The 18,180-nt window shown below is 47.0% G+C and overlaps 1 protein-coding gene across 6 annotated transcripts in view; it reads left to right on the top strand.

Annotated features, from left to right (window-relative positions):
• Positions 1–18,180, top strand: part of USP6NL (USP6 N-terminal like) — a 205,225-nt gene that overhangs the window by 165,543 nt on the left and 21,502 nt on the right. For all 6 annotated transcript variants that reach the window (XM_090041766.1, XM_090041769.1, XM_090041768.1 and 3 more), the window contains 3 exons: positions 8,557–8,622; positions 8,711–8,810; positions 14,434–14,586. In XM_090041766.1, the coding sequence (XP_089897892.1) occupies positions 8,557–8,622; positions 8,711–8,810; positions 14,434–14,586 (319 nt within the window). The remainder of the gene's footprint in view (positions 1–8,556; positions 8,623–8,710; positions 8,811–14,433; positions 14,587–18,180) is intronic.

Here is an 18,180-nt window from a genome sequence, read left to right as displayed (position 1 = left end):
TTACTGACTACAGGGAGAGACACCAAGCTCAAACAGGCAAAGGAGCCGTGAAGTTGCTGGGAGTCTTGGCTGAGCTGGGAGGTTGGTTGATTAGTTGGGGTTTTGTAGCCGAGACTCATAACCTCAGTACTTTGAATTCTCGGTTCCTGAGAATGTGCAATTTAGGATGGATGGTATTTAGTAAACTCTTGGATATTTAACATCTTTGAAAATAATTTATCGCATCAAGAACCAGAATTCAGTGCCTGTGGGAAAGAAGGACTTTGTACTTAAGTAAATTCCTCTTCAGCCAAGGAGCATTTCTTATTTAAAAAAATGAAACAAACACCTGAGGATTCTTTAGAACTTGCATACAGGAAACTTTGAGACATTTCTTTACTTGATTAAAAGATCCTTGGAACAGGGACCATATTTCTGTTGTTTTTTCATTCCTGTGTGAAGTGAATTCGGGCTGAACAAAAATTGATCATAGAATCATACAAAATATGAAAATGGAGTATGGAGGAGAAGACGTAATCAGGAGCTTGTGGCCCTTTACAAAAGAGCTGTTGTCTTGAGCAAGAAACGAGCCTTGAGAATGTAATGGGCAGGGCATATTGCAAGAACTGATGAGAAAAGGCATGTGAGGCAGAGTTGGGAAGCTGAGGTGAAGGGTCTCAGACTTCGAGGTAGACTGAGAAAGATAGCATAACATTTGATCTGGAAGGGGTAGGTGAAGATGCAACAAAGGGGAAGGAGATTGCACAAAAGAGAATAAGATGGCAGCTTATAACTGCCTTCATTACCACCTTCCAAGGCATGTGAAACCAGAGAGAGGGAGAGAGATCATGCCAAATAAGTCTGGAGGGGACCCATGAGGTCACTTAGTACAGCCACCTACTTGACGGAGCATCTCAATCTAAATCATTTTAGACAAGGAAGAGGCAACCCCCCGGTATGCATACCAATTAGTGGCACATGGAGATCTTTTCCTAGGCACCAGAAGGCAGGTATGGCAAGGAAATTTAAAAACATTTAAATGTTAAAAAACATATATATTTTTAAGCTGCTGCTCTGGCCTCTCTGGAGCAGCGACAAGTCCCAGTGCAGTAGCAGGCGTGGGGTGCAGGGATGCTGTCTGCATTCTGCTGACCTCTCTTCCGTGTCTGTGGTGGTGCACGGGGGAACCTGCAACATCAAAGAAGCTGCTGATTCCTGCTGATTTTGCAGATTCCCCCATGTACCCTCCCCACCCCTAATACTTGCTGCCTGCTCCTGATCAGTGTGAAGGTGAAAACTGCTGTTTTAAATATTTTGCAGTTTTTGCCTAACCAGTTTTGCTGGTCACCAACAAATAGCGGGGCCGCCAGGGTCCCTCGGCCAATAAGCAGCAAGCGGCAAAACCGGTGCTATATTTAAAACCAGCAGCTTTTGCCTCCCCGAGCAGTGGGGCCCCTCCACCAATCAACAGTGGGGGGCGCATAGGGGAACCTTCAGCATTAAAGAAACCGCTACGCAGCCCAGTCCTTTAGTTAATTTGGTAGGTCCCTAATCAGGGGTGGTGCTAGGGGGGTTATAGCCACCCCAAAATTCACCCTAGCCCCCCTGTAGCAACCCCTCCCAGCACTGCCCCTCACCCCCCGGCAACAGGAGAGAGTTAAGAGCCATAGCTCCAAGGCAGTAACAAGCTGCCAGCCACTTACCCGGAGCAAGCAGGAATAGGATACGGTGCTGGATAGATAGATGCCTGGAGTTCTGCACCCTATTTAAGTGGTGGCGGTGGTAGAGCTAATGAGAAATCGCTAGATGCAATTGAAAGCTAGAGTCATGTGACCAGGAGGGGATGGGATTGAGGGGTGACCCTGTAAATGTGCTCAGATGGGACTGAGTCTGCAGGGCTGTTGCCACCCAGCAGGGATGAAGCTGGGTGGAAAGGAGGGAAGCTAGGGAAAGACAAACCTTGGCATAGAGAGAGGTACAGAAGTGGGAAGGGCCCTGGAAAAGGCAGTTAAGTGGGCGAGAGCCAAGGGAAGGGTTGGGATTATCTAGTTGAGGATGGTCCTGCTTTGAGCAGGGAGTTGGACTAGATGACTTCCTGAGGTCTCTTCCAAACCTTTCTATGATTCTCTGATAAGGGCATACCCCAGGTCAGCTAAACACTGAAGTGCCAGCTGTGAGGCATGTGGTGTCTAGTAAAGGAGGCTACTAAGGGTGCCCTGAAGACTGTGCTGGCTGGTGTGTGTTGCATTACATAAAATAAAGGGGAGCTGACGGCAGGTGTGGGAGCCCAGGGGTTACCCTAGATATAGGACCAGGGCCCTGGTGCATGGTGCTGAGGGCCAGAATGCTGGTAGGGGAGGGAGAAGCATGCCCCAGATGACTGTGCTGAAGGTGAAGCAGCCCAAAGGACTGTGCTGGGGGCACACCCTGTGAACTGTCCTGGGGGGATACCCCAGATAACTGTGTGAGGTACCCCAGATAACTCTGCGAGGGTGGGTGAATAATTCAGAGGTCTGTGTTGGGGGCACACCTTAAGAACAGTGCTAAGCAGGAGGTATGCCCGGATGGCTGTGCTGGGGGCAGAGAAGCCCTGAAGACTGTGCTAGGAGGGGAAAGAACCTAAAGGGGCTACTCTGACTTCTAAATGCAGCCTCCCAGATTTATCATAACATTTAGCACTGAAGGTTTTCCAGAGACCAGAGAGCAAAGCAGACAAATCTGACCACTCGGGGAGTCAGACTCCAGGGTCAGAGCCCCAGTCCTGTTACACAAGGGTGTGTGTATATAGCACTGTAAACATACTATCTGTCCATAGCCCATCTTGCACTTAAAAAATGTTCCTGATAGGTATTTCTGACCCACTTGATGTAATCTTTTCCAGTGTTTATTCATCCTCATAATTAAAGTTCTCCGTATGTAACCTAAAACTTGTTGCAGTATCAATATGCAGTGTCCCCTATCTGCATAGAACAACTGCTTACTGTTTCCTGTGATAAAAATCTTTTTTGTATTTGGAAACTGTAATTAAATCCCTTCTTCTCTTGTCTGGACCAAATAGTTCCAGGTTTTCCAACTTTTTCTCATGTCATATTTTCTAGATTTCTAATGATTTTTGTTGTGTTCCTCTGGATGCTTTCCAGTTTGTTCATGTCTTTGAAGTGCAGTGTCTAAGACAGGACGGAGCACTCCAAGTGAGGCCTTCTTAATGCTAAGTAGAGTGAAAAAGTCACTTCTGATGGCTTGCCTATCATCCTCCTAAATGATTAGATTTTTTGCAGTGATATTATGCTGTTGACTCATTCAGCTTGTAGTCTATAAGTAGTCATAGCTCATTGTGGATTTGATTGTTCCATCACAAGTGTAGTACTTTGCACTTTGTCCTTACCGAACTTAATTCAATTCATCTCTGACTGTTTTTCCAATTTATCAAGGTTATTTTGAACATTGATCCTGTCCTCATAAGTGTCTGCTTACCCCATCCAGCTTAGGGCCTCCTGCAATTTACTACATGCACATTTACATATTTTAATAGAAATATTATGTAAATTCAGACAGTGGTGGGCACTGGTTCTGCAGGAATCAATTGGATATTAATACTGCACACTAAAGTTTGATCTATATTTTTTAAAACATGCTAAGACTTATTCAGGCTAGTGGACAAAGTATAATAATGCAGAACTCCTTCATTACATTAAAAGATCAATCCAAAGTCATGGGTGTATGTTGTATATTTATAAACTTCTTTTTAGGGATGACAGCTTCTTTAGGTCTGCAGTTCTTGAAACTGAAGTTGTGGATTCAATTTACCTGGCAAGTAAAGGGGCTAGATCAGTGATTATCAGCCAGGGTGTTATAGCACCCTTAGGTACCCTGAGATCCTTTTAAGAGTGCCACATAATATTTGTACTATAGTTGTGCAGTCACCTACATGTAATTTGCATGATAAAACCAGAGATTGCAGGATAAACCTGTAGTGTGAAAAACATTCTGACCTACTGAGGGTCTTTCTGAGTTGTCTGCAGCAGAAGAATTGCTTTCTTATTTCTCTGTAGTTAAAAATGAGTGAAAGCTAAGAGCTAGCACTTTCTGATGGGTGTCTTCAGTCTAATGAGAGGTGTCCCAAGTCTAAAAGGGTTGAGAACACTGGGTTAGAACTATGGGGCAGATTGGCTTTGTTTTAAATTTTGGGGGGTTTCATTTTTTCAGGCACAAATTTTATAATACTTTGGGATAGATTCAGTGGTTACAGTGGAGAACACTTGCATACACTTGGGATTTAGTTTATGAATAAATGCTTTAAATACATTGAAATAAGACAGCATTCAGGTAAGACAAGTCTAGGTGACAAAAACTCCTGGTGAGCTGTTGTTCTGTTGATATGGTATTACTCATGGAAATTACGCTGCTTATAGCTGCTTGGTTTTTTAATCTTGAGAAAGATCTGCAGATAGTTGGCTAATTAAGTAAATAAGACACCTAATCTATATTATCCTAAAGAGCAATGACTTCCTGATGGAGTTTCTGGCCAGTTTGACGCAGGATTAGCTGAAATCTCGACAAAGGAATTTTTTTTAATTGTGTCAGGAGAGATGCCTGTGTTTGGAAAAACAAGCATAGTGCCTTTGATTTTAATGGCTCTACATAAGGTTACAGCAGCTGAGGGTCTGTCCTGCTGTACTTGATTTACTAGATTGTTGCTTAGTCTGTTATACTAGGAAATCCCTGAACAAAACCCATCTCTTCTAAAACTGCTTCAGATGTGATGTATTAGAAGTTAATTTTTATGATTACTCACTATGGATATACTACACGTTACTTATAGTACCTGCAAGTAAGTATGTTCAAATAGAAGTTGTGGGTTATAAAGTTTCATTTATCACATAATCTGAAAATGGGTATAAAATTAACCTGCTGTTATTCCTGTCTGTCTTGCACCACTTCTTTGTATTTATGTATTTCGCCATTGGATTGGATCGGTCACCATCCCCAAAAGAGCCTCAGTGCAGCTTACAATAAAAACTAGAACCATTATAAAGATGGATGAAAATATTAAAATAATACCTAATAGAGCAAATGCCAGTGAGTTTAACTGTTCTGTCACAGGGTTACAGGCTTGAATCCAGAGAAGAGCATGCATAGTTTTAAATTTCCAGTGCTCTACCTCTTGTAAAATGTGGTTGTATATTCAGTACATTATCTTAAAATGAGCAAGCAGCTACAATGCTGGTTGCATGAAACTGATGTTTCTTATACACTAGTGTGCGTTGGCCCAGGATTAACTAGTACAGTGACAGCGGCCTGGGGCAGAATGGCAAAATCTGTAGAAGTGTGTGACAGGTTGCATGGTGATCATGTCACTTTGAAAGGAGGCTGCCTGGAAAGCACCCTGCAGGTGTGGCAGGAGACTAATTATGGGACAGGTTAGTTGGTGAGCCTGCCACTATGGGAGGAAAGGCAGCTTGGAAACCAGCCGGCAGGCGTGGCACAGAGCTGATTAACTAGGAGGTAAACCCAAACCCAGAGCTGGACAGTCAGGGCTGACTGACGCAGGAAGCGGGTTCCTGGCAGGAGGGCTGTGTCAGAGCTCGGGAGCACAGCTGAGTTGGGACAAGCAAGATAGAGCCCAGGAATGGGGCAGGCCTGAGCCTGGGAGCAGGGCAAGCCAGGGAGAAAAAGGACCTTGGCACGGATGGATCTGGAATAGATGAGCATGGATGAGGCAAGGCCTTGGAAGCCACAGGCCTGAGGGGACCCGAGGGGTTCCAAGTGGAAGCAGGCTTTGGAGGTGATAAGCCTGGGGAAAGGGGCCAGGGGCCCATAGTCCAGAAGGGGCTGTGTGTGGAGAGGAGGGACATCAGTTAGTGATAACCATGGATCTAGATTTTCTGTCTGCTGTGGAAAAAGACGGATTTTCTCTTTAAAGGCGAAAAATGCATGAAACGGTAGGTTTCCTCTTGCAGGCTGCCAGAGTCCCAGCCTCCAGAGGGCTGCTTGGGGCTGGGGGGAGTGGGAGGAGGCTGATTGGATGCAGGGGGCATGCGCATACATACATGTGGGCAGCAATACAGCAAAGCAGCATGGTGGAAAGTAGCTCCCACAACTGCCTGCAGGAAAGTCTGCGGGGATGAGGGGCTTATTGCGGTGTCAACGGCAACTTGCGGCAAGTCCTTGTGGTGGGGGAGGGAGCGGGGCAGGTTTAGCAGCTGGGGCTGCGGATGCCCAGGGCAGGAATGTGTGGCTGCAGAGCCTGGCTGGGGAGCAGGACAGAGCCACAGACGATTCATCTAGGGAGAGGGAGGGGCTGGCAAGGAGCCAGGGAGGGGTCAGGCACCATAAGCAACACATCAGGGAGGCATGAGGGTGCATATGTGCCCCCTCCCCCCCCCCCAGATTTCTGCACCCACAGCGGGGCAAAAGGCTGCAGCCTGACCAGGCTGGTGCCAGGCAGCAGCTGTTGCTGCAGCCCAGTGGGCAGGTCCTGTCATGAGCAGGAAGAACGGGGTGGGAAAGCTCACTGCTGCTGCCTGCACCAGGACCCCCATGACAGTCATACTGCCATGGACTAATGCTGTACCACCAGCAGCATGAAGAGTAATGGATTGGAGGGCTGGGGAGGAGTGCTGTCACATCCTCCTGCTGCTTGCTGGTCTGGCCAAGCTGCAGCTCTGTGCCCCACTGTGGGCACACAGATCTGGGGGGGGGGCACATTCCCCATCTCTCCCCCCCCCCCCAGTGTCGCCTATGGTGTTGCCTATGGTGGAGCATATGGCAAGAATATGATGTTCCCCCCATTTCTTCACCCCCTTCCTCAGCTCCACACACTGACAGTAGGGGGAAGTGGGTTGGGAGTGAGGGGCACCAGCAGGGCTGGAGGAGGCTGAGGGTGTGAGGGACACTGGTGGGGGTGGGGGCACCAGCAGGTCCAGGGGGCTGCAGGTTGGGAGTGAGGGGCACTGGCAGACCAGGGCTGCTTAGCACCACAAAGCAGCGGTGGGGGGGGGGGGGGGGGGGACAATCATAACTGGACCTGCATCCTGCTGGGGGAAGGGGGAGCCCTGATTTTCTATAATAAACTAAAATCAAATGCCAAAGTATATAGGTACTTATTATAATGATTGTAGCCTTCCAAATTTACTCTAAAATTGTAACTATTATCAATAAAACATTGCATTCAACTGATGCTATAACTATAGTAGCGTTTCATTATAATTGCAGAAAAATGCAGATTTTAGAGGTTTTTAATCAGAGAATTTTGGAATTTTATCAGAGAATCTGTGATTTTTAAACAGAGAAAGCCAGGATCCCTGGTAATAACACCTGCAAGGCTTGGGGCATGATGTAGGGATGGAACGGAGCCATGCACTTAGCCTTTAAGGCGATGACCACAGGCACCTGGTGGTCATTAGATTAGAGAGAGAGTGCGTGGCTTGGAAAGCCCTGGGGCAGCCTCCCTTGTATAAATAACAAGAAACATCAAGGCTTGGCAGGTGAGACTAAAGGGTAACTGCTCAGTGAGGGCAAGTGGCTAAGGGCAAAAAGGGGACTCCAGGGGCTTCATGGCCTCCTCTGGCGATGCCCTTGCTACAGTGTACCAGATGATTTTCAACTTGTGTACTGTCACACCCTTGTTAATTTGGTACTTAGTTTCTGAGACTTGTGAAGAAGCTAAATGAAAATTGTGGGGAAAATTAGTTTAGAATTATTCTATCCCTGTGTCATGGTTTCAGTAGTACTTAATTGGTTGGTTATCACCATGTTGCACAGCTTGGTCTCCCAAGACTTTTAATATTGTAGACTAGAGAAAAGGAAGTGGCAGGAATGGCAATGATACCGCAGTTAGAGAAAAATGTAATTTTGTCAAGTTTCTCTGCCTCCAGCTTCTAATGCTTCTGATAAAAGCATTATATCTTCATAGCGATTTTTTTCCCCCTATTTATCTGTGTTCCTGTATGTAGATACAAATAGCATTCATTATGACTTGAGAGGTGTATGGCTGTTGGAATATAGAGTACCTTTCATTTTTTATGTACCCAGTTCAAATGGACCCCTGTTACTATAAAGTGAAATTCATTATTCTTCTAATTGCTTCATGAGGTCCCATGTGAAATTAATTGATAGACTTAAGCTTCTTCCTGGTAGATAGGGGTCCATGTCACAAAATCATTATATTTGTTGGCAGCCTTGTCAGCAGAGAAATGAAAGATTAAATTGTCGTGGAGACTGATCTCTGGCTCCTCCAGAATGTATCACTGTGTTTCATTGTGGAAACGCAATGAAACACAATATTTTTTGCTTTATTCTGTACCTGCTCGGAAGTGAAACTGAAGATGCACATTTGAGGACATCTCTCAAGATCTAGTAGATAAAGAAAAATTATAAGCGAGTGAAAGCATATTTTAGATTGAAGTAATGCTGTTAAAAGAAAGTAGAATAATTTAATTTGAAGATGGTCAAATACTGGCCTGGACATTAGTAGTAGCAAAATTCAGTTAAGGAGTAAGCAAAATGGCCTTTATGTTCCAGGAAATTTGTTGTTTTAAACTTATATGAGTATTCATAAACACTTGCTTTTGACAGGATGCCCAAGAGATCTCCACAAGCTTCTACACAACTAAGTGGTTTTTTCAGTGTTTCCTTGATCGTGTGAGTATCTTTGTACCTTATATTCCAATTTTTAGTCTTACGTGGGGGCTAACTGTTCTGACATTTCTGTGTGATTCTGTTATTACAGACTCCTTTTACATTAAACCTCAGGATATGGGATATCTACATACTGGAAGGAGAGCGTGTGCTTACAGCTATGTCTTACACAATTCTGAAACTGCACAAGAGTAAGATTTCTCACCATTTAAATGCTAAATAGGAATTTGTCAGGGTTTTAAGTGTTGTTTTAGAAAATATTTGTCTTAATATATTTTTAAATAATTGGACATATTTTTCTTCCATTTTGAACTCTTCTTGGTGACAGCATAATCTTAGGATATATAACTGCACGGTTTGCTTTGGAGAGCCTTGTGATCTGTTAAGGACATAGATAGGTGTTGCATGACCCCAGGAGGCTATCTAGTCCAACCCCCTGCTCAAAGCAGGACCATCCCTAACTTGAATAGCTGTATACTTATCTCAGGTAATGAGGACACCCAGTATCCCACAGTCCTGCTCTGCTCTTCCTCCCTCCCTCCCTCCAAGGAGAGCTGAGGGAAGGAGAGCATTGGTCCCTTGATAGCCTGCTCAGGGCTGAGCTGTTTGGGAGACCTGTGGGGACCTGCTGTGGGAGTTAAGGCCCCCCAGCTGCTAAACAGATGCAGGGAAACCTGTGGGGACCCGCTGTGGGTACAAGGGGGTGGGGGCATTAGCCCAGGCTAGAACCTGGGGTTCAAGCCTCAGTCATCTGCCTCCTTTCTCTGCCCAGACCTGGGAATTGGCAGAGAGCATTTCCTGGAGCTGGACTTGTCCCTCTGTGGGATGGGTCTATAGTTGTGCTACCTCTGCCTCCCACCCCATGTACCCTTCCTGGGTGACCCCAAGGGGGGTGTATAGGCAAGGAACTGGTGCACCTGGGCAGAGGCCCTCTCTTGCAGCCCCAGGAGGATTCCCACTGTGGGAGGAAGCTCTCTCCCTTCCTGCCAGTCTGAAGATTGGCTGGGGTTCGAGGGGCAGCAGTATTCTCCAGGGGCTGGAATCCTCCCGGGGCTCTGGGAAAGTGCATCTGCCCCTTTCTCCATTCATTACTTTCTGTTGACTCAGAAATCTGCATGGATCAGGGGCCACTCTTCTGTGCCACAAACCTTTTGGGGGTGGGGGGGTGGGGGGCTGGTTCCTGATGCAGGAGAATGGTACCCTCCCTGTGGTCCTGCCAGTCAGCTGACTGGAGTGGGGTGGGGGCAGGGGCATTCTTCCAGGCCTGTCTGAGGCAGCTGCTGCTTTTCAGCAGCTGCTGACTACCTGTTGACAGCCCGCCCGCTTCCCTGGTATGGGAGAGTGCAGGCTGTTGATGAGTGGGTTCCTCTTAAAGGACTGATCCCCTGGCTGGAGAGCTCACCTGTGTAGCTGGAAGTCGTGTACGCTCCATTTTCTGTTTTTTCTGACACTCAGAATTTCTGTGAAATGAATGTCCATCCATGCCCGCTGTCTAAGTAACCAGCCTTCTGCATCAGAGGCAGGCAATTATTTCAGGTGGATGGATGCTTAATGAGTTTTGGTGAGCTGTTGAGGGCTGCATGGGTAGCTCCACCCCTTGATGGTTGCCCTGCCCCCTTGTCACCATCTTGGGACCAGACATCCTGCCCCTGCCCCTTGACTTGCCACCAGAAGTCCCTCCCTTTGCCCCCAGGAATACTCTTTTTGGGAGTGGGGGTTGCCATCTTAGGACCAGGAGAAAACCAAATTGTACACTAAAAGTCAAACACCTATTAGAACATATATTAATTTTATTACTAAAAATATTTTGTCATAATTTATGTTTGTGTAATGTATATAGAGGTGATTATATAATAACTCAAAAATTAATTCTTAGTTTTGTATATTGTGCATGTATGGTGGGGTGTGTGCATGGGTTTGGATGTGAGTGGGGTATGTGTGTATGGGGTGTGTGTGGGAGGGTTTGTGAAAGGGTGTTGCTGTGTCTGGGGGGCATACAGTATGTTGGGGGGTTGTGTGTATGTAGGGGGCTGTGGAGGCAGGGGGTGGGTTTGTGGGGTATGAGGGAGGGTGAAGGGGTGTATGGGGACCCTCACACTTCCCCCATGGCTCAGCAATAGCAGGTGGAGTGCTCAAGGCACAGGTGCCCCGGCGAGGCTCTGGCCAGTGCTGCATGTTGCGACAAGGGGTGCAGCTTTCCCCAGGCTGTCTGTATTGCCAGTGGTCCCTGCCACTCATGCGCAGCCCCCACACTCTCTGGGCACGGGAGGGAAGCCCCAGACACCGGAGCAGCTGCCTTCCCTTGCCTGGGGCTTCTCTTCCCTGCTGTATGGCCCTGGGCGGGAAGACAGGTGGCTCCAGTCCCTGGGGCTTCCCTCCCGTGTCTGGTGAGCACAGTGGCTGTGTGTGAGTGGCAGGGAGTGCTGGCGATACAGATGACCTGGAAGAGGGTGCACCCCTCGCTGTGATGTGCAGCGCTGGTCGGAGATGCTTCTTGCCGGGCACCTGTTCCCTGAGCACCCTGCCTGCTGCTGCTGCAGGGAGGGGGGAGTGGGGCATGGGCAGGTGCTGCCCAACTGGGGCAGGGCATGGCATAGGACACAGCCATGAGAGGCTCATACCTAGGGGCCCCAGCCCATAGTGGCAGCCTGCCCTTGCCCCACACAGAGATTTGGGGGGACATGCTCTCCATGCCTCCCCCAGGGGTGTGCGCAGTGGCAGGAGCTGCCCCCTCTCCCTGCGTGCAACTCAGTCCTATGCCCTCCCCAGGCTGGGCAGCATCTGCCCTTGCCCCACTCCCTCCCTCACTGCTGGGGCCTCAGTGTGGCCCCCGGCCCCCCCATGCCTATTTTCCCACAACAGGCTTATCAGCTGGACCCAGCTGTTCTCCATACTGCTGGGCTGTGGCTGCATACATGCACATGACATTTATTGGCCACATCAGTCAAAAAAAGCTGATTGCCGATACAGTCAATTTTTCTTTTTTTAGTGCTGATCTGATATGGGACTAATGTATTGGTGCATCTCTAATTTTGCCCGACCCTGTTGTAGATCATGCTGTACGTCTGTTGCTGAAATCGTGGTTCTGTGAGGATATGGTGATGAGTGTTTCCAGCTGCATGGCACAACTTAAAAGCAGATTACTTTTATGTATTTGGCAGTTCCTCCAGAAAAGATTAAGTGACTTACAAGTGAGCCAGCACCTTGTTCAACAGACTAAATTACTCCCCGTATATTTGAATAGTAATAATAATATTTAAACGGTGTTAATAAATAATCTGGCCTCTAGAAATGGTAGGAAAGGAGCACTGTAGGTTCATGGTTTGGATAACTGAAATACAGTGGTCTGACAGATTATGAAAGGGCTAACTTGTTCAGGTTGAACCCTTTGTGTTCTTTGCTTTTCCTAGTTACATTCTTTCAGAAGCACTTGCAATGGACTTGTGCATGCGTAGGTCTGTGCCATCTCATCTTTGGAGCAGATGTTAGCTAGGTGAAGTACCAGTGACGTGTGTGCCGCCATCACGATATAGGTTTGCCTGCCAGCGCTTGTAATCATGCCTCTAATAGCAGGGTACACACCCCTTGTACTTGATTTTAGTTTTTGGAGGAGCATCCGCACTTTAGGCTGGTCTTTCCCTGTATCTGCCATGAAACCCATTTTCTTTGTAATTTTCCTTTTAACTCTGAGTCTTCACTTGTAGATTCGGTTAGTACAGCGTAATGTAAATATGTCCACAGTGGCTTAAGAGGGCCAAAGACACATTTATCTTGTGTCTTGTTGTATTCTGTCGATCCATCTTGATTGTTAGTGGTACATGACTTAGCTGCTTTAGAGCTAGCTTGGATGTCTGCATTAGACTGCTGTGTAAACAGTTCTTTGTCTGCAGTTTAGACGCATCCTGAGTGTCACTTACTGCATGTAAAGTGGTACAGCAGGCAGGCTTTGCATGCAACTGCCCTGTTCTGGTTGTATTTTAAAAGAAATCAATATCTCCGCTTTCTGTAAGCAGTGGAAAACAACTGTGTGACATGTAGTTTTCAGAGAAATTCAGTTATAAAACTGATTTCCGTTTGAGCAAACCGATATGATAGTTTCCTCATAGCATCCAGTTTCTCACTGTAGGTTAATATGGCACTTAGCCGCAGCAGGGTCTGCATAAATGTGCTGTTGGGGGACAAAGAGAGACAACAGCAAAACCATGACATGCATCTTCAGCCACCAGAGAAGTACACCAATACCTATTGTGCACGTGGCCTAGTGGCCTAATGTTATTACAATATGGTTCATTAATTTTATGTTGTGTAACTTCATTTTTAAGCTTCATTACACTACTTGGATCCCCTCCTCATTCCATCTCCCAGAAAGCTTTTTCCCCTCTTACCAACAACTCATATTAACAGCATCTTTCAGTCCCTTCTCTCCCTTTCCCCACTATGCCTGTGTAGACCCTGATTTTATAATATTGAAGAATTCTCAGTTTTTGTTACTGTTGAAAAGGAGGTAAAATGCCTGAAAAAGCATCTTGGCATTTTTCAGTAACACAATTGTTTAGGACTGTTGCTTTCTCTTTTAGATCCCCCTACTCTCCAAAATCATATAGTCCCAGCTTCTGTAGGTGCATAGACCTTGGTGGCTTGTTACTTAATCTACTTTTAACTGCCAAGGGTCTCTAAGAAATTTCTCTTATGGGCCACTTATGCTGTAATTGTTCATCACATCACCTCCTGAAGTGTTACAGGGGTGTAGGTTGTAGCCATGTTGGTCTCAGGACATAGGCAGACAAGGTTCTTCGTGTGAATATGATATCTTTTATTTGACCAATTTAAATAGTTGGAAAAACATTTTTCCAAAATTTTTCCCCCCAACTGTTTAAGTTGGTCTGATAAAAGATATCATATTCACCCGAAGAACTTTGTCTGCCTTCTGAAGTGTGACGGCAGTCACTGCTGGTACATTGGGACTTGATTAGTACAAGGTTGGTGCCTTCATGCCCCCTAAACCTCAGTTCATCAATATTTCTTCCTTAATAGTTCTATGGGGAGGACTGGTAGCACTGCCAGTTATTAAAGCTGCCTGACGTTTTATTACAAAAATCTGTATTCCATTCCTTTTTATTGGCTCCAAGCTGTAACAGTTTTGACTGAGATTTTCCATGTTGGGATGCTTTTCAGGCTGAATTATTTGGAAAATGTTAGTCATAAACAGTTCTTTTTTTTCCTAGAATGAGGTTAATGAAAACTTTTTCCATGTTCTTAAAAAAGTAATAATAAAAATTAAAAAAGATTCTAGTAATCCTTGTAAACTCTTGCTTTCTTTCCTGTGAATGTTATCTTAGTTATGAATGACAGTAGCTTAAGTATCAAAATTTTAAACAGCTTAATTTCTCTTCTGAGAGGTAGGTTATGAAGACCTATATCTTCATGTTCCAGGGGAAGGACAGGAGCTGGAAAATATATAAATGCAGGTGAAAATTTGTAGCTCTGTAACATAAAAGCAGGGAGACTGAAGGATGGTACTATTGCTTTCAGTTTTCTGAAGAGATATCACCTTTCAAGTTTGGGAGACACTGTGCTGGGGAGGCAGTTACTGTAAAAATGAGAAAACGTTTATAGGGTCGATGAGCATGTGCAGTTTGTGTACTTTGAAAATGTTCTGTCATCCCTGTGTTCTTTGTCATTTATAGAAATGTTTCAGTTTTGAAACTGTTAAAGAAACTAAAAAAAAATCACCTTTGTAGTGGTCTTGACTTGTATTTGAATGATACCTTTAAAACACTTTTTTGTTCATCATAATATTTTGTTATTATCTAGAACATCTGATGAAATTACAAATGGAAGAACTTGTAGAATTTCTTCAGGACACGCTAGCCAAGGACTTCTTCTGTGAAGATGACGTTGTAATAGAGCAGCTTCAAAATTCGATGTCAGAACTGAAACGAGCAAAGTTAGACCTACCAGCTGCTGGTAAGAAACTTCCTCTAGATATGTTGATCTGTACACTAAGAACTGTGTTACAATTATGGTATAGCTCTTTATTTTAAGTGTTAGTTGTATGTCACTAATATATTTGTTTATTCATTGCTGTAAAGTGCTTACCATTTTTAAGATACTTTTGGGTTAAAAAATAGAATTTATGCTATGATTTAACTTTTTTCTTTTTTTAAATGGTTAGTCCTAATTCTCTGTTTTGGGAAAATGCTTATCACTAAAAATTTAGATAACTGAGTCAACTTTCTTTATTAATTTAAGGTTTTTAGAAGGAGATATGTATAAGCAAGAAGACTCTATGAACTAGCTTTCTTTAAATAAATCCATCTGTTGAATACTTGATAACCAATAGGCCTTCCTGGTCTTGAATAATTCACTGCTTCCTTTCCTTCCCATAATTTTTAATCTCTGCAGTAGCAAGACAGGTAGTTATTATTCTCTGAGATATTTAGAAAATGGATTATGGAGCACTCTTCCTTCCACCCTGACTCCTAGTCAGATCCTAGTGCTTCTGTGTTGGGATACATGGAGGCGTGAGGCCTAGTGGTTGTAGCCAGAGGTTGTTACCAGCATCCATAGTTGGGGGGCAAGCTAAGGTCAGACCAGGGTTCACATGCCACACCAGACAGTTTACCAGAAGCAGAGGTGAAACCATGGTTCACTTACTGAGCCAGGGGGATACCAGAAGCAGATGTCTGGAGATGAGCTGAGATCAAACTGGGGTTCGTGTGCCAAGCCAGAGGGTTACCAGAAGCGAATGTTGGGAAGCAAGCCAAGGCCAAACTGGGTTCTTCAAGTTCAGGGACTGGGTGCACAGACAAGAATGCAGGAACAGGCACCAGGGAAGTCACATGGATGAGAACTACTTGCAGGCTGAGGCCTGATGCAGACACCAGGTGCCAGCTGCTGCAAGACCTCCTTAAGAGTAGCCTTGGAACTAGTCGGCAGGCTCGGGTTCAGGCTCAGCTGCTCCTGCTCAGGAGGTTGATTGTTGCTGACCTAGTTGCCTTCTACAGTGCACTTCCCAGCTTCTTGTCCCAGCCTTCACTCTCCTTTGCTTTTGTTTCAGTTTTCTGCCAAAGTCCTGGCTTCTCATCACATCTGTTCCCCTGTACTCATTCTTCCCACACTCACAGTTACCGTGAACAGACATTCTGTTCTCTCCTATCTCCTTGTCCATGCTTAGTGTTGCATCCCGTTCACTTGACAGATAGCTCCAAATCTTCTTGTCCAGGCACTTCCAGCTCCATTTTTTTGGTCATCTGATCACAGAGGAGAGGGTAGAGCAACAAGTTGAATTGGATGAGGTAGGAGGGCTTGTGGTACTCTCAAGTCTCAAGTGAACTCACAATTCCTGAGTTCTGCTATTCCTATCCTACTGTGTTCTCTGGCAAAGTGTGTTGTCTTCTCTTCTAATGCTGGTCTACATAGCCTCTACATTGGGGTGGGCAAAATACGGCATGTGGGCTGGATCTAGCCCACCAGGCTGTTCTATCCAGCCCACAGACCCCTTAAAAAATTTAGAAAATGAATATTTATCTGCCCCTGGCTGCCTATCAAAGATAACAGGAACCAGGGGAAGCAGGACCCAAGGAAAGCCATGGCAGGCTCCGGAAGTAGCAAGGCCCGCTGGCTGGAAGCCCCTGCCTAGCAGGGGCTTCTGGCTTGGGACCGTGAGGCAGTTCTTGCCTCCCTGCACTGGAGTGGGAAATTCAGGTAAGAAGGGGTGGGCAGGAAAGTGGGGAAAACAGTGGTGGGAGCAGGAGGGAGTGGAAGCGACCGGGTGTGCAGGAGTGCAGGGCACACACCAGTGTCCCAGGGCCAGCGCTGGTGGGGCCCAGAGCGGGGTGGCAGGAGTGCCGGGTGCAGGCTGGCAGGGTCTATAGAGATGGGCTGGGCTGTGCCAGTAGGGGGAGAGGGGAGCTAGCTTGGCTCCATAGAGCCCCTGCTGGCTGGGACCCCGTGCTCCTGACGCCCTGCTCTGGACCATGCTGGCGCAGGCCCTGGGACACCTACGTGGGCCCTGCACTTCCGTCTGGCTGCCACTGGCTTCTCTGTGCCCGCTTACTCCCAGCCCCACAGTACAGGCAGGGGCAAGTGTGAGGAGCCCTGACCCTGCGTGTCCTGTGCTTGCCTGTCTAGGCTGAGCAGTGGTGGTGGGGGCAGAAACTGCTGCTCAGCATGGGGCAAAATCAGCCCTCCTTCTCCCCATGGCCAGAGCTCCCTGTTGTAACTTCCTGGAGCCCATGTGGGGTCTGTTCTGCCGCTCCATCGCATCACTGCCTCTCTGTGGGGCAGCAGTGGCAACAGAGAGCAGGCACAGGCAGGACAGCCTGTGGACAGGGCTCAAACTGCTGCTTGAGGCAGAGGAAAGTGGTCCCTCTAGCTGCTGCCAGGCAGTGTTTGTTGCGGGGCCCAGAGTGGAGTGGCAGGAGTGTGGGGTCCTGGCTCAGAGGGGGTCTATGGAGCCTGGCCAGCTCCCTTCTCTCTCTCTGCTGGCATAGTCCAGCCCAGCTCCATAGACCAGGGATTCCCAACCACAGGGCTGCGGTCCGGTAAGTTGGCTGCCAGCTTGTGGCTTCTGCCACCAGCAGTCACGTGCGGGTGGTGGGGCAGCTCTGGGAGGGAGACAGCTGGCTCTGTGTACCCTGTCCTGCTCCTGCCGCCATGGCCATGCCTAGCCGAGCAGGGCAGAGGAAATGCCTGGGGCAGAGTACGGGTAGGTAGCTCTGCTACTTGCTCCTAGGAAAGGCAGTAGAGCCCCTTTTTCTAGGCAGCCCTAGCTGGGTCCCTTGGGCCATCGCCTGCACATTCTCCTCCCCTGCAGAGTCCCCCTGTGGCCCAACCCAGTCTGATCCTCGCAACCCTGCCCCGCCACAGAAATTAAATTGAAACATGTAAATTAAATTTAAAGATGTAAATCTGATAGTTTGCAGGTCCACAGTATGAAAAGGTTGGGAACCACTGCCATAGACCCCTGGCAGCCTGCGCCCCATGCTCCTACTGCCCCACTCTGGGTCCTGCCGGCACTGGCCCTGGGACATTGGTGCAGGCCCTGTGTTCCCATATACCTGCTTGCTTCTGCTCCCCACACTTTTCTGCCTGCTTGCTGGCCACTCTGCATCACGTGGTTCCCATACCCACAATACCATACCCACACACATATGTCCCCACAAGCCCCCATACCCACGCACACACAGCTCCCCACACCCACCTCTGGATGCCGGCAGTTAAATGTGGGCCCAGTTTCAAGGGAGAGAGGGAGAGATCTCCTTCTCTCTGTCTGGTCAGTTGTTCCCATGCTGTCCAAAATGGCGCTCTCTGCTCATCTGGAGTCCAGCAGAGCCCCAGAAGCCATGAGCTTATTCCATGGTTTCCCAAAATGGCTCTCCCCTGCCAGGAAGAGGGGACCCTATATATCCTTGTCATGACCTCATCACTAAGTTCCCACCAGAAGCAGCCCCATTGGCTAATGCCTGGTGCTTTCAAGTGACCTAACATTCCAGGTCCAATCAGGCAGGTATTTCTGATGCTGACCAATCAGTTTAAAAGCAATACTGGTCACCTGAT

Source organism: Crocodylus siamensis, chromosome 4 (assembly GCF_052110815.1).
Source record: "Crocodylus siamensis isolate JL-2025a chromosome 4, ASM5211081v1, whole genome shotgun sequence".
Classification (NCBI taxonomy): Eukaryota; Metazoa; Chordata; order Crocodylia; family Crocodylidae; genus Crocodylus; species Crocodylus siamensis.
This window is presented reverse-complemented; position numbering and strand designations above follow the sequence as displayed.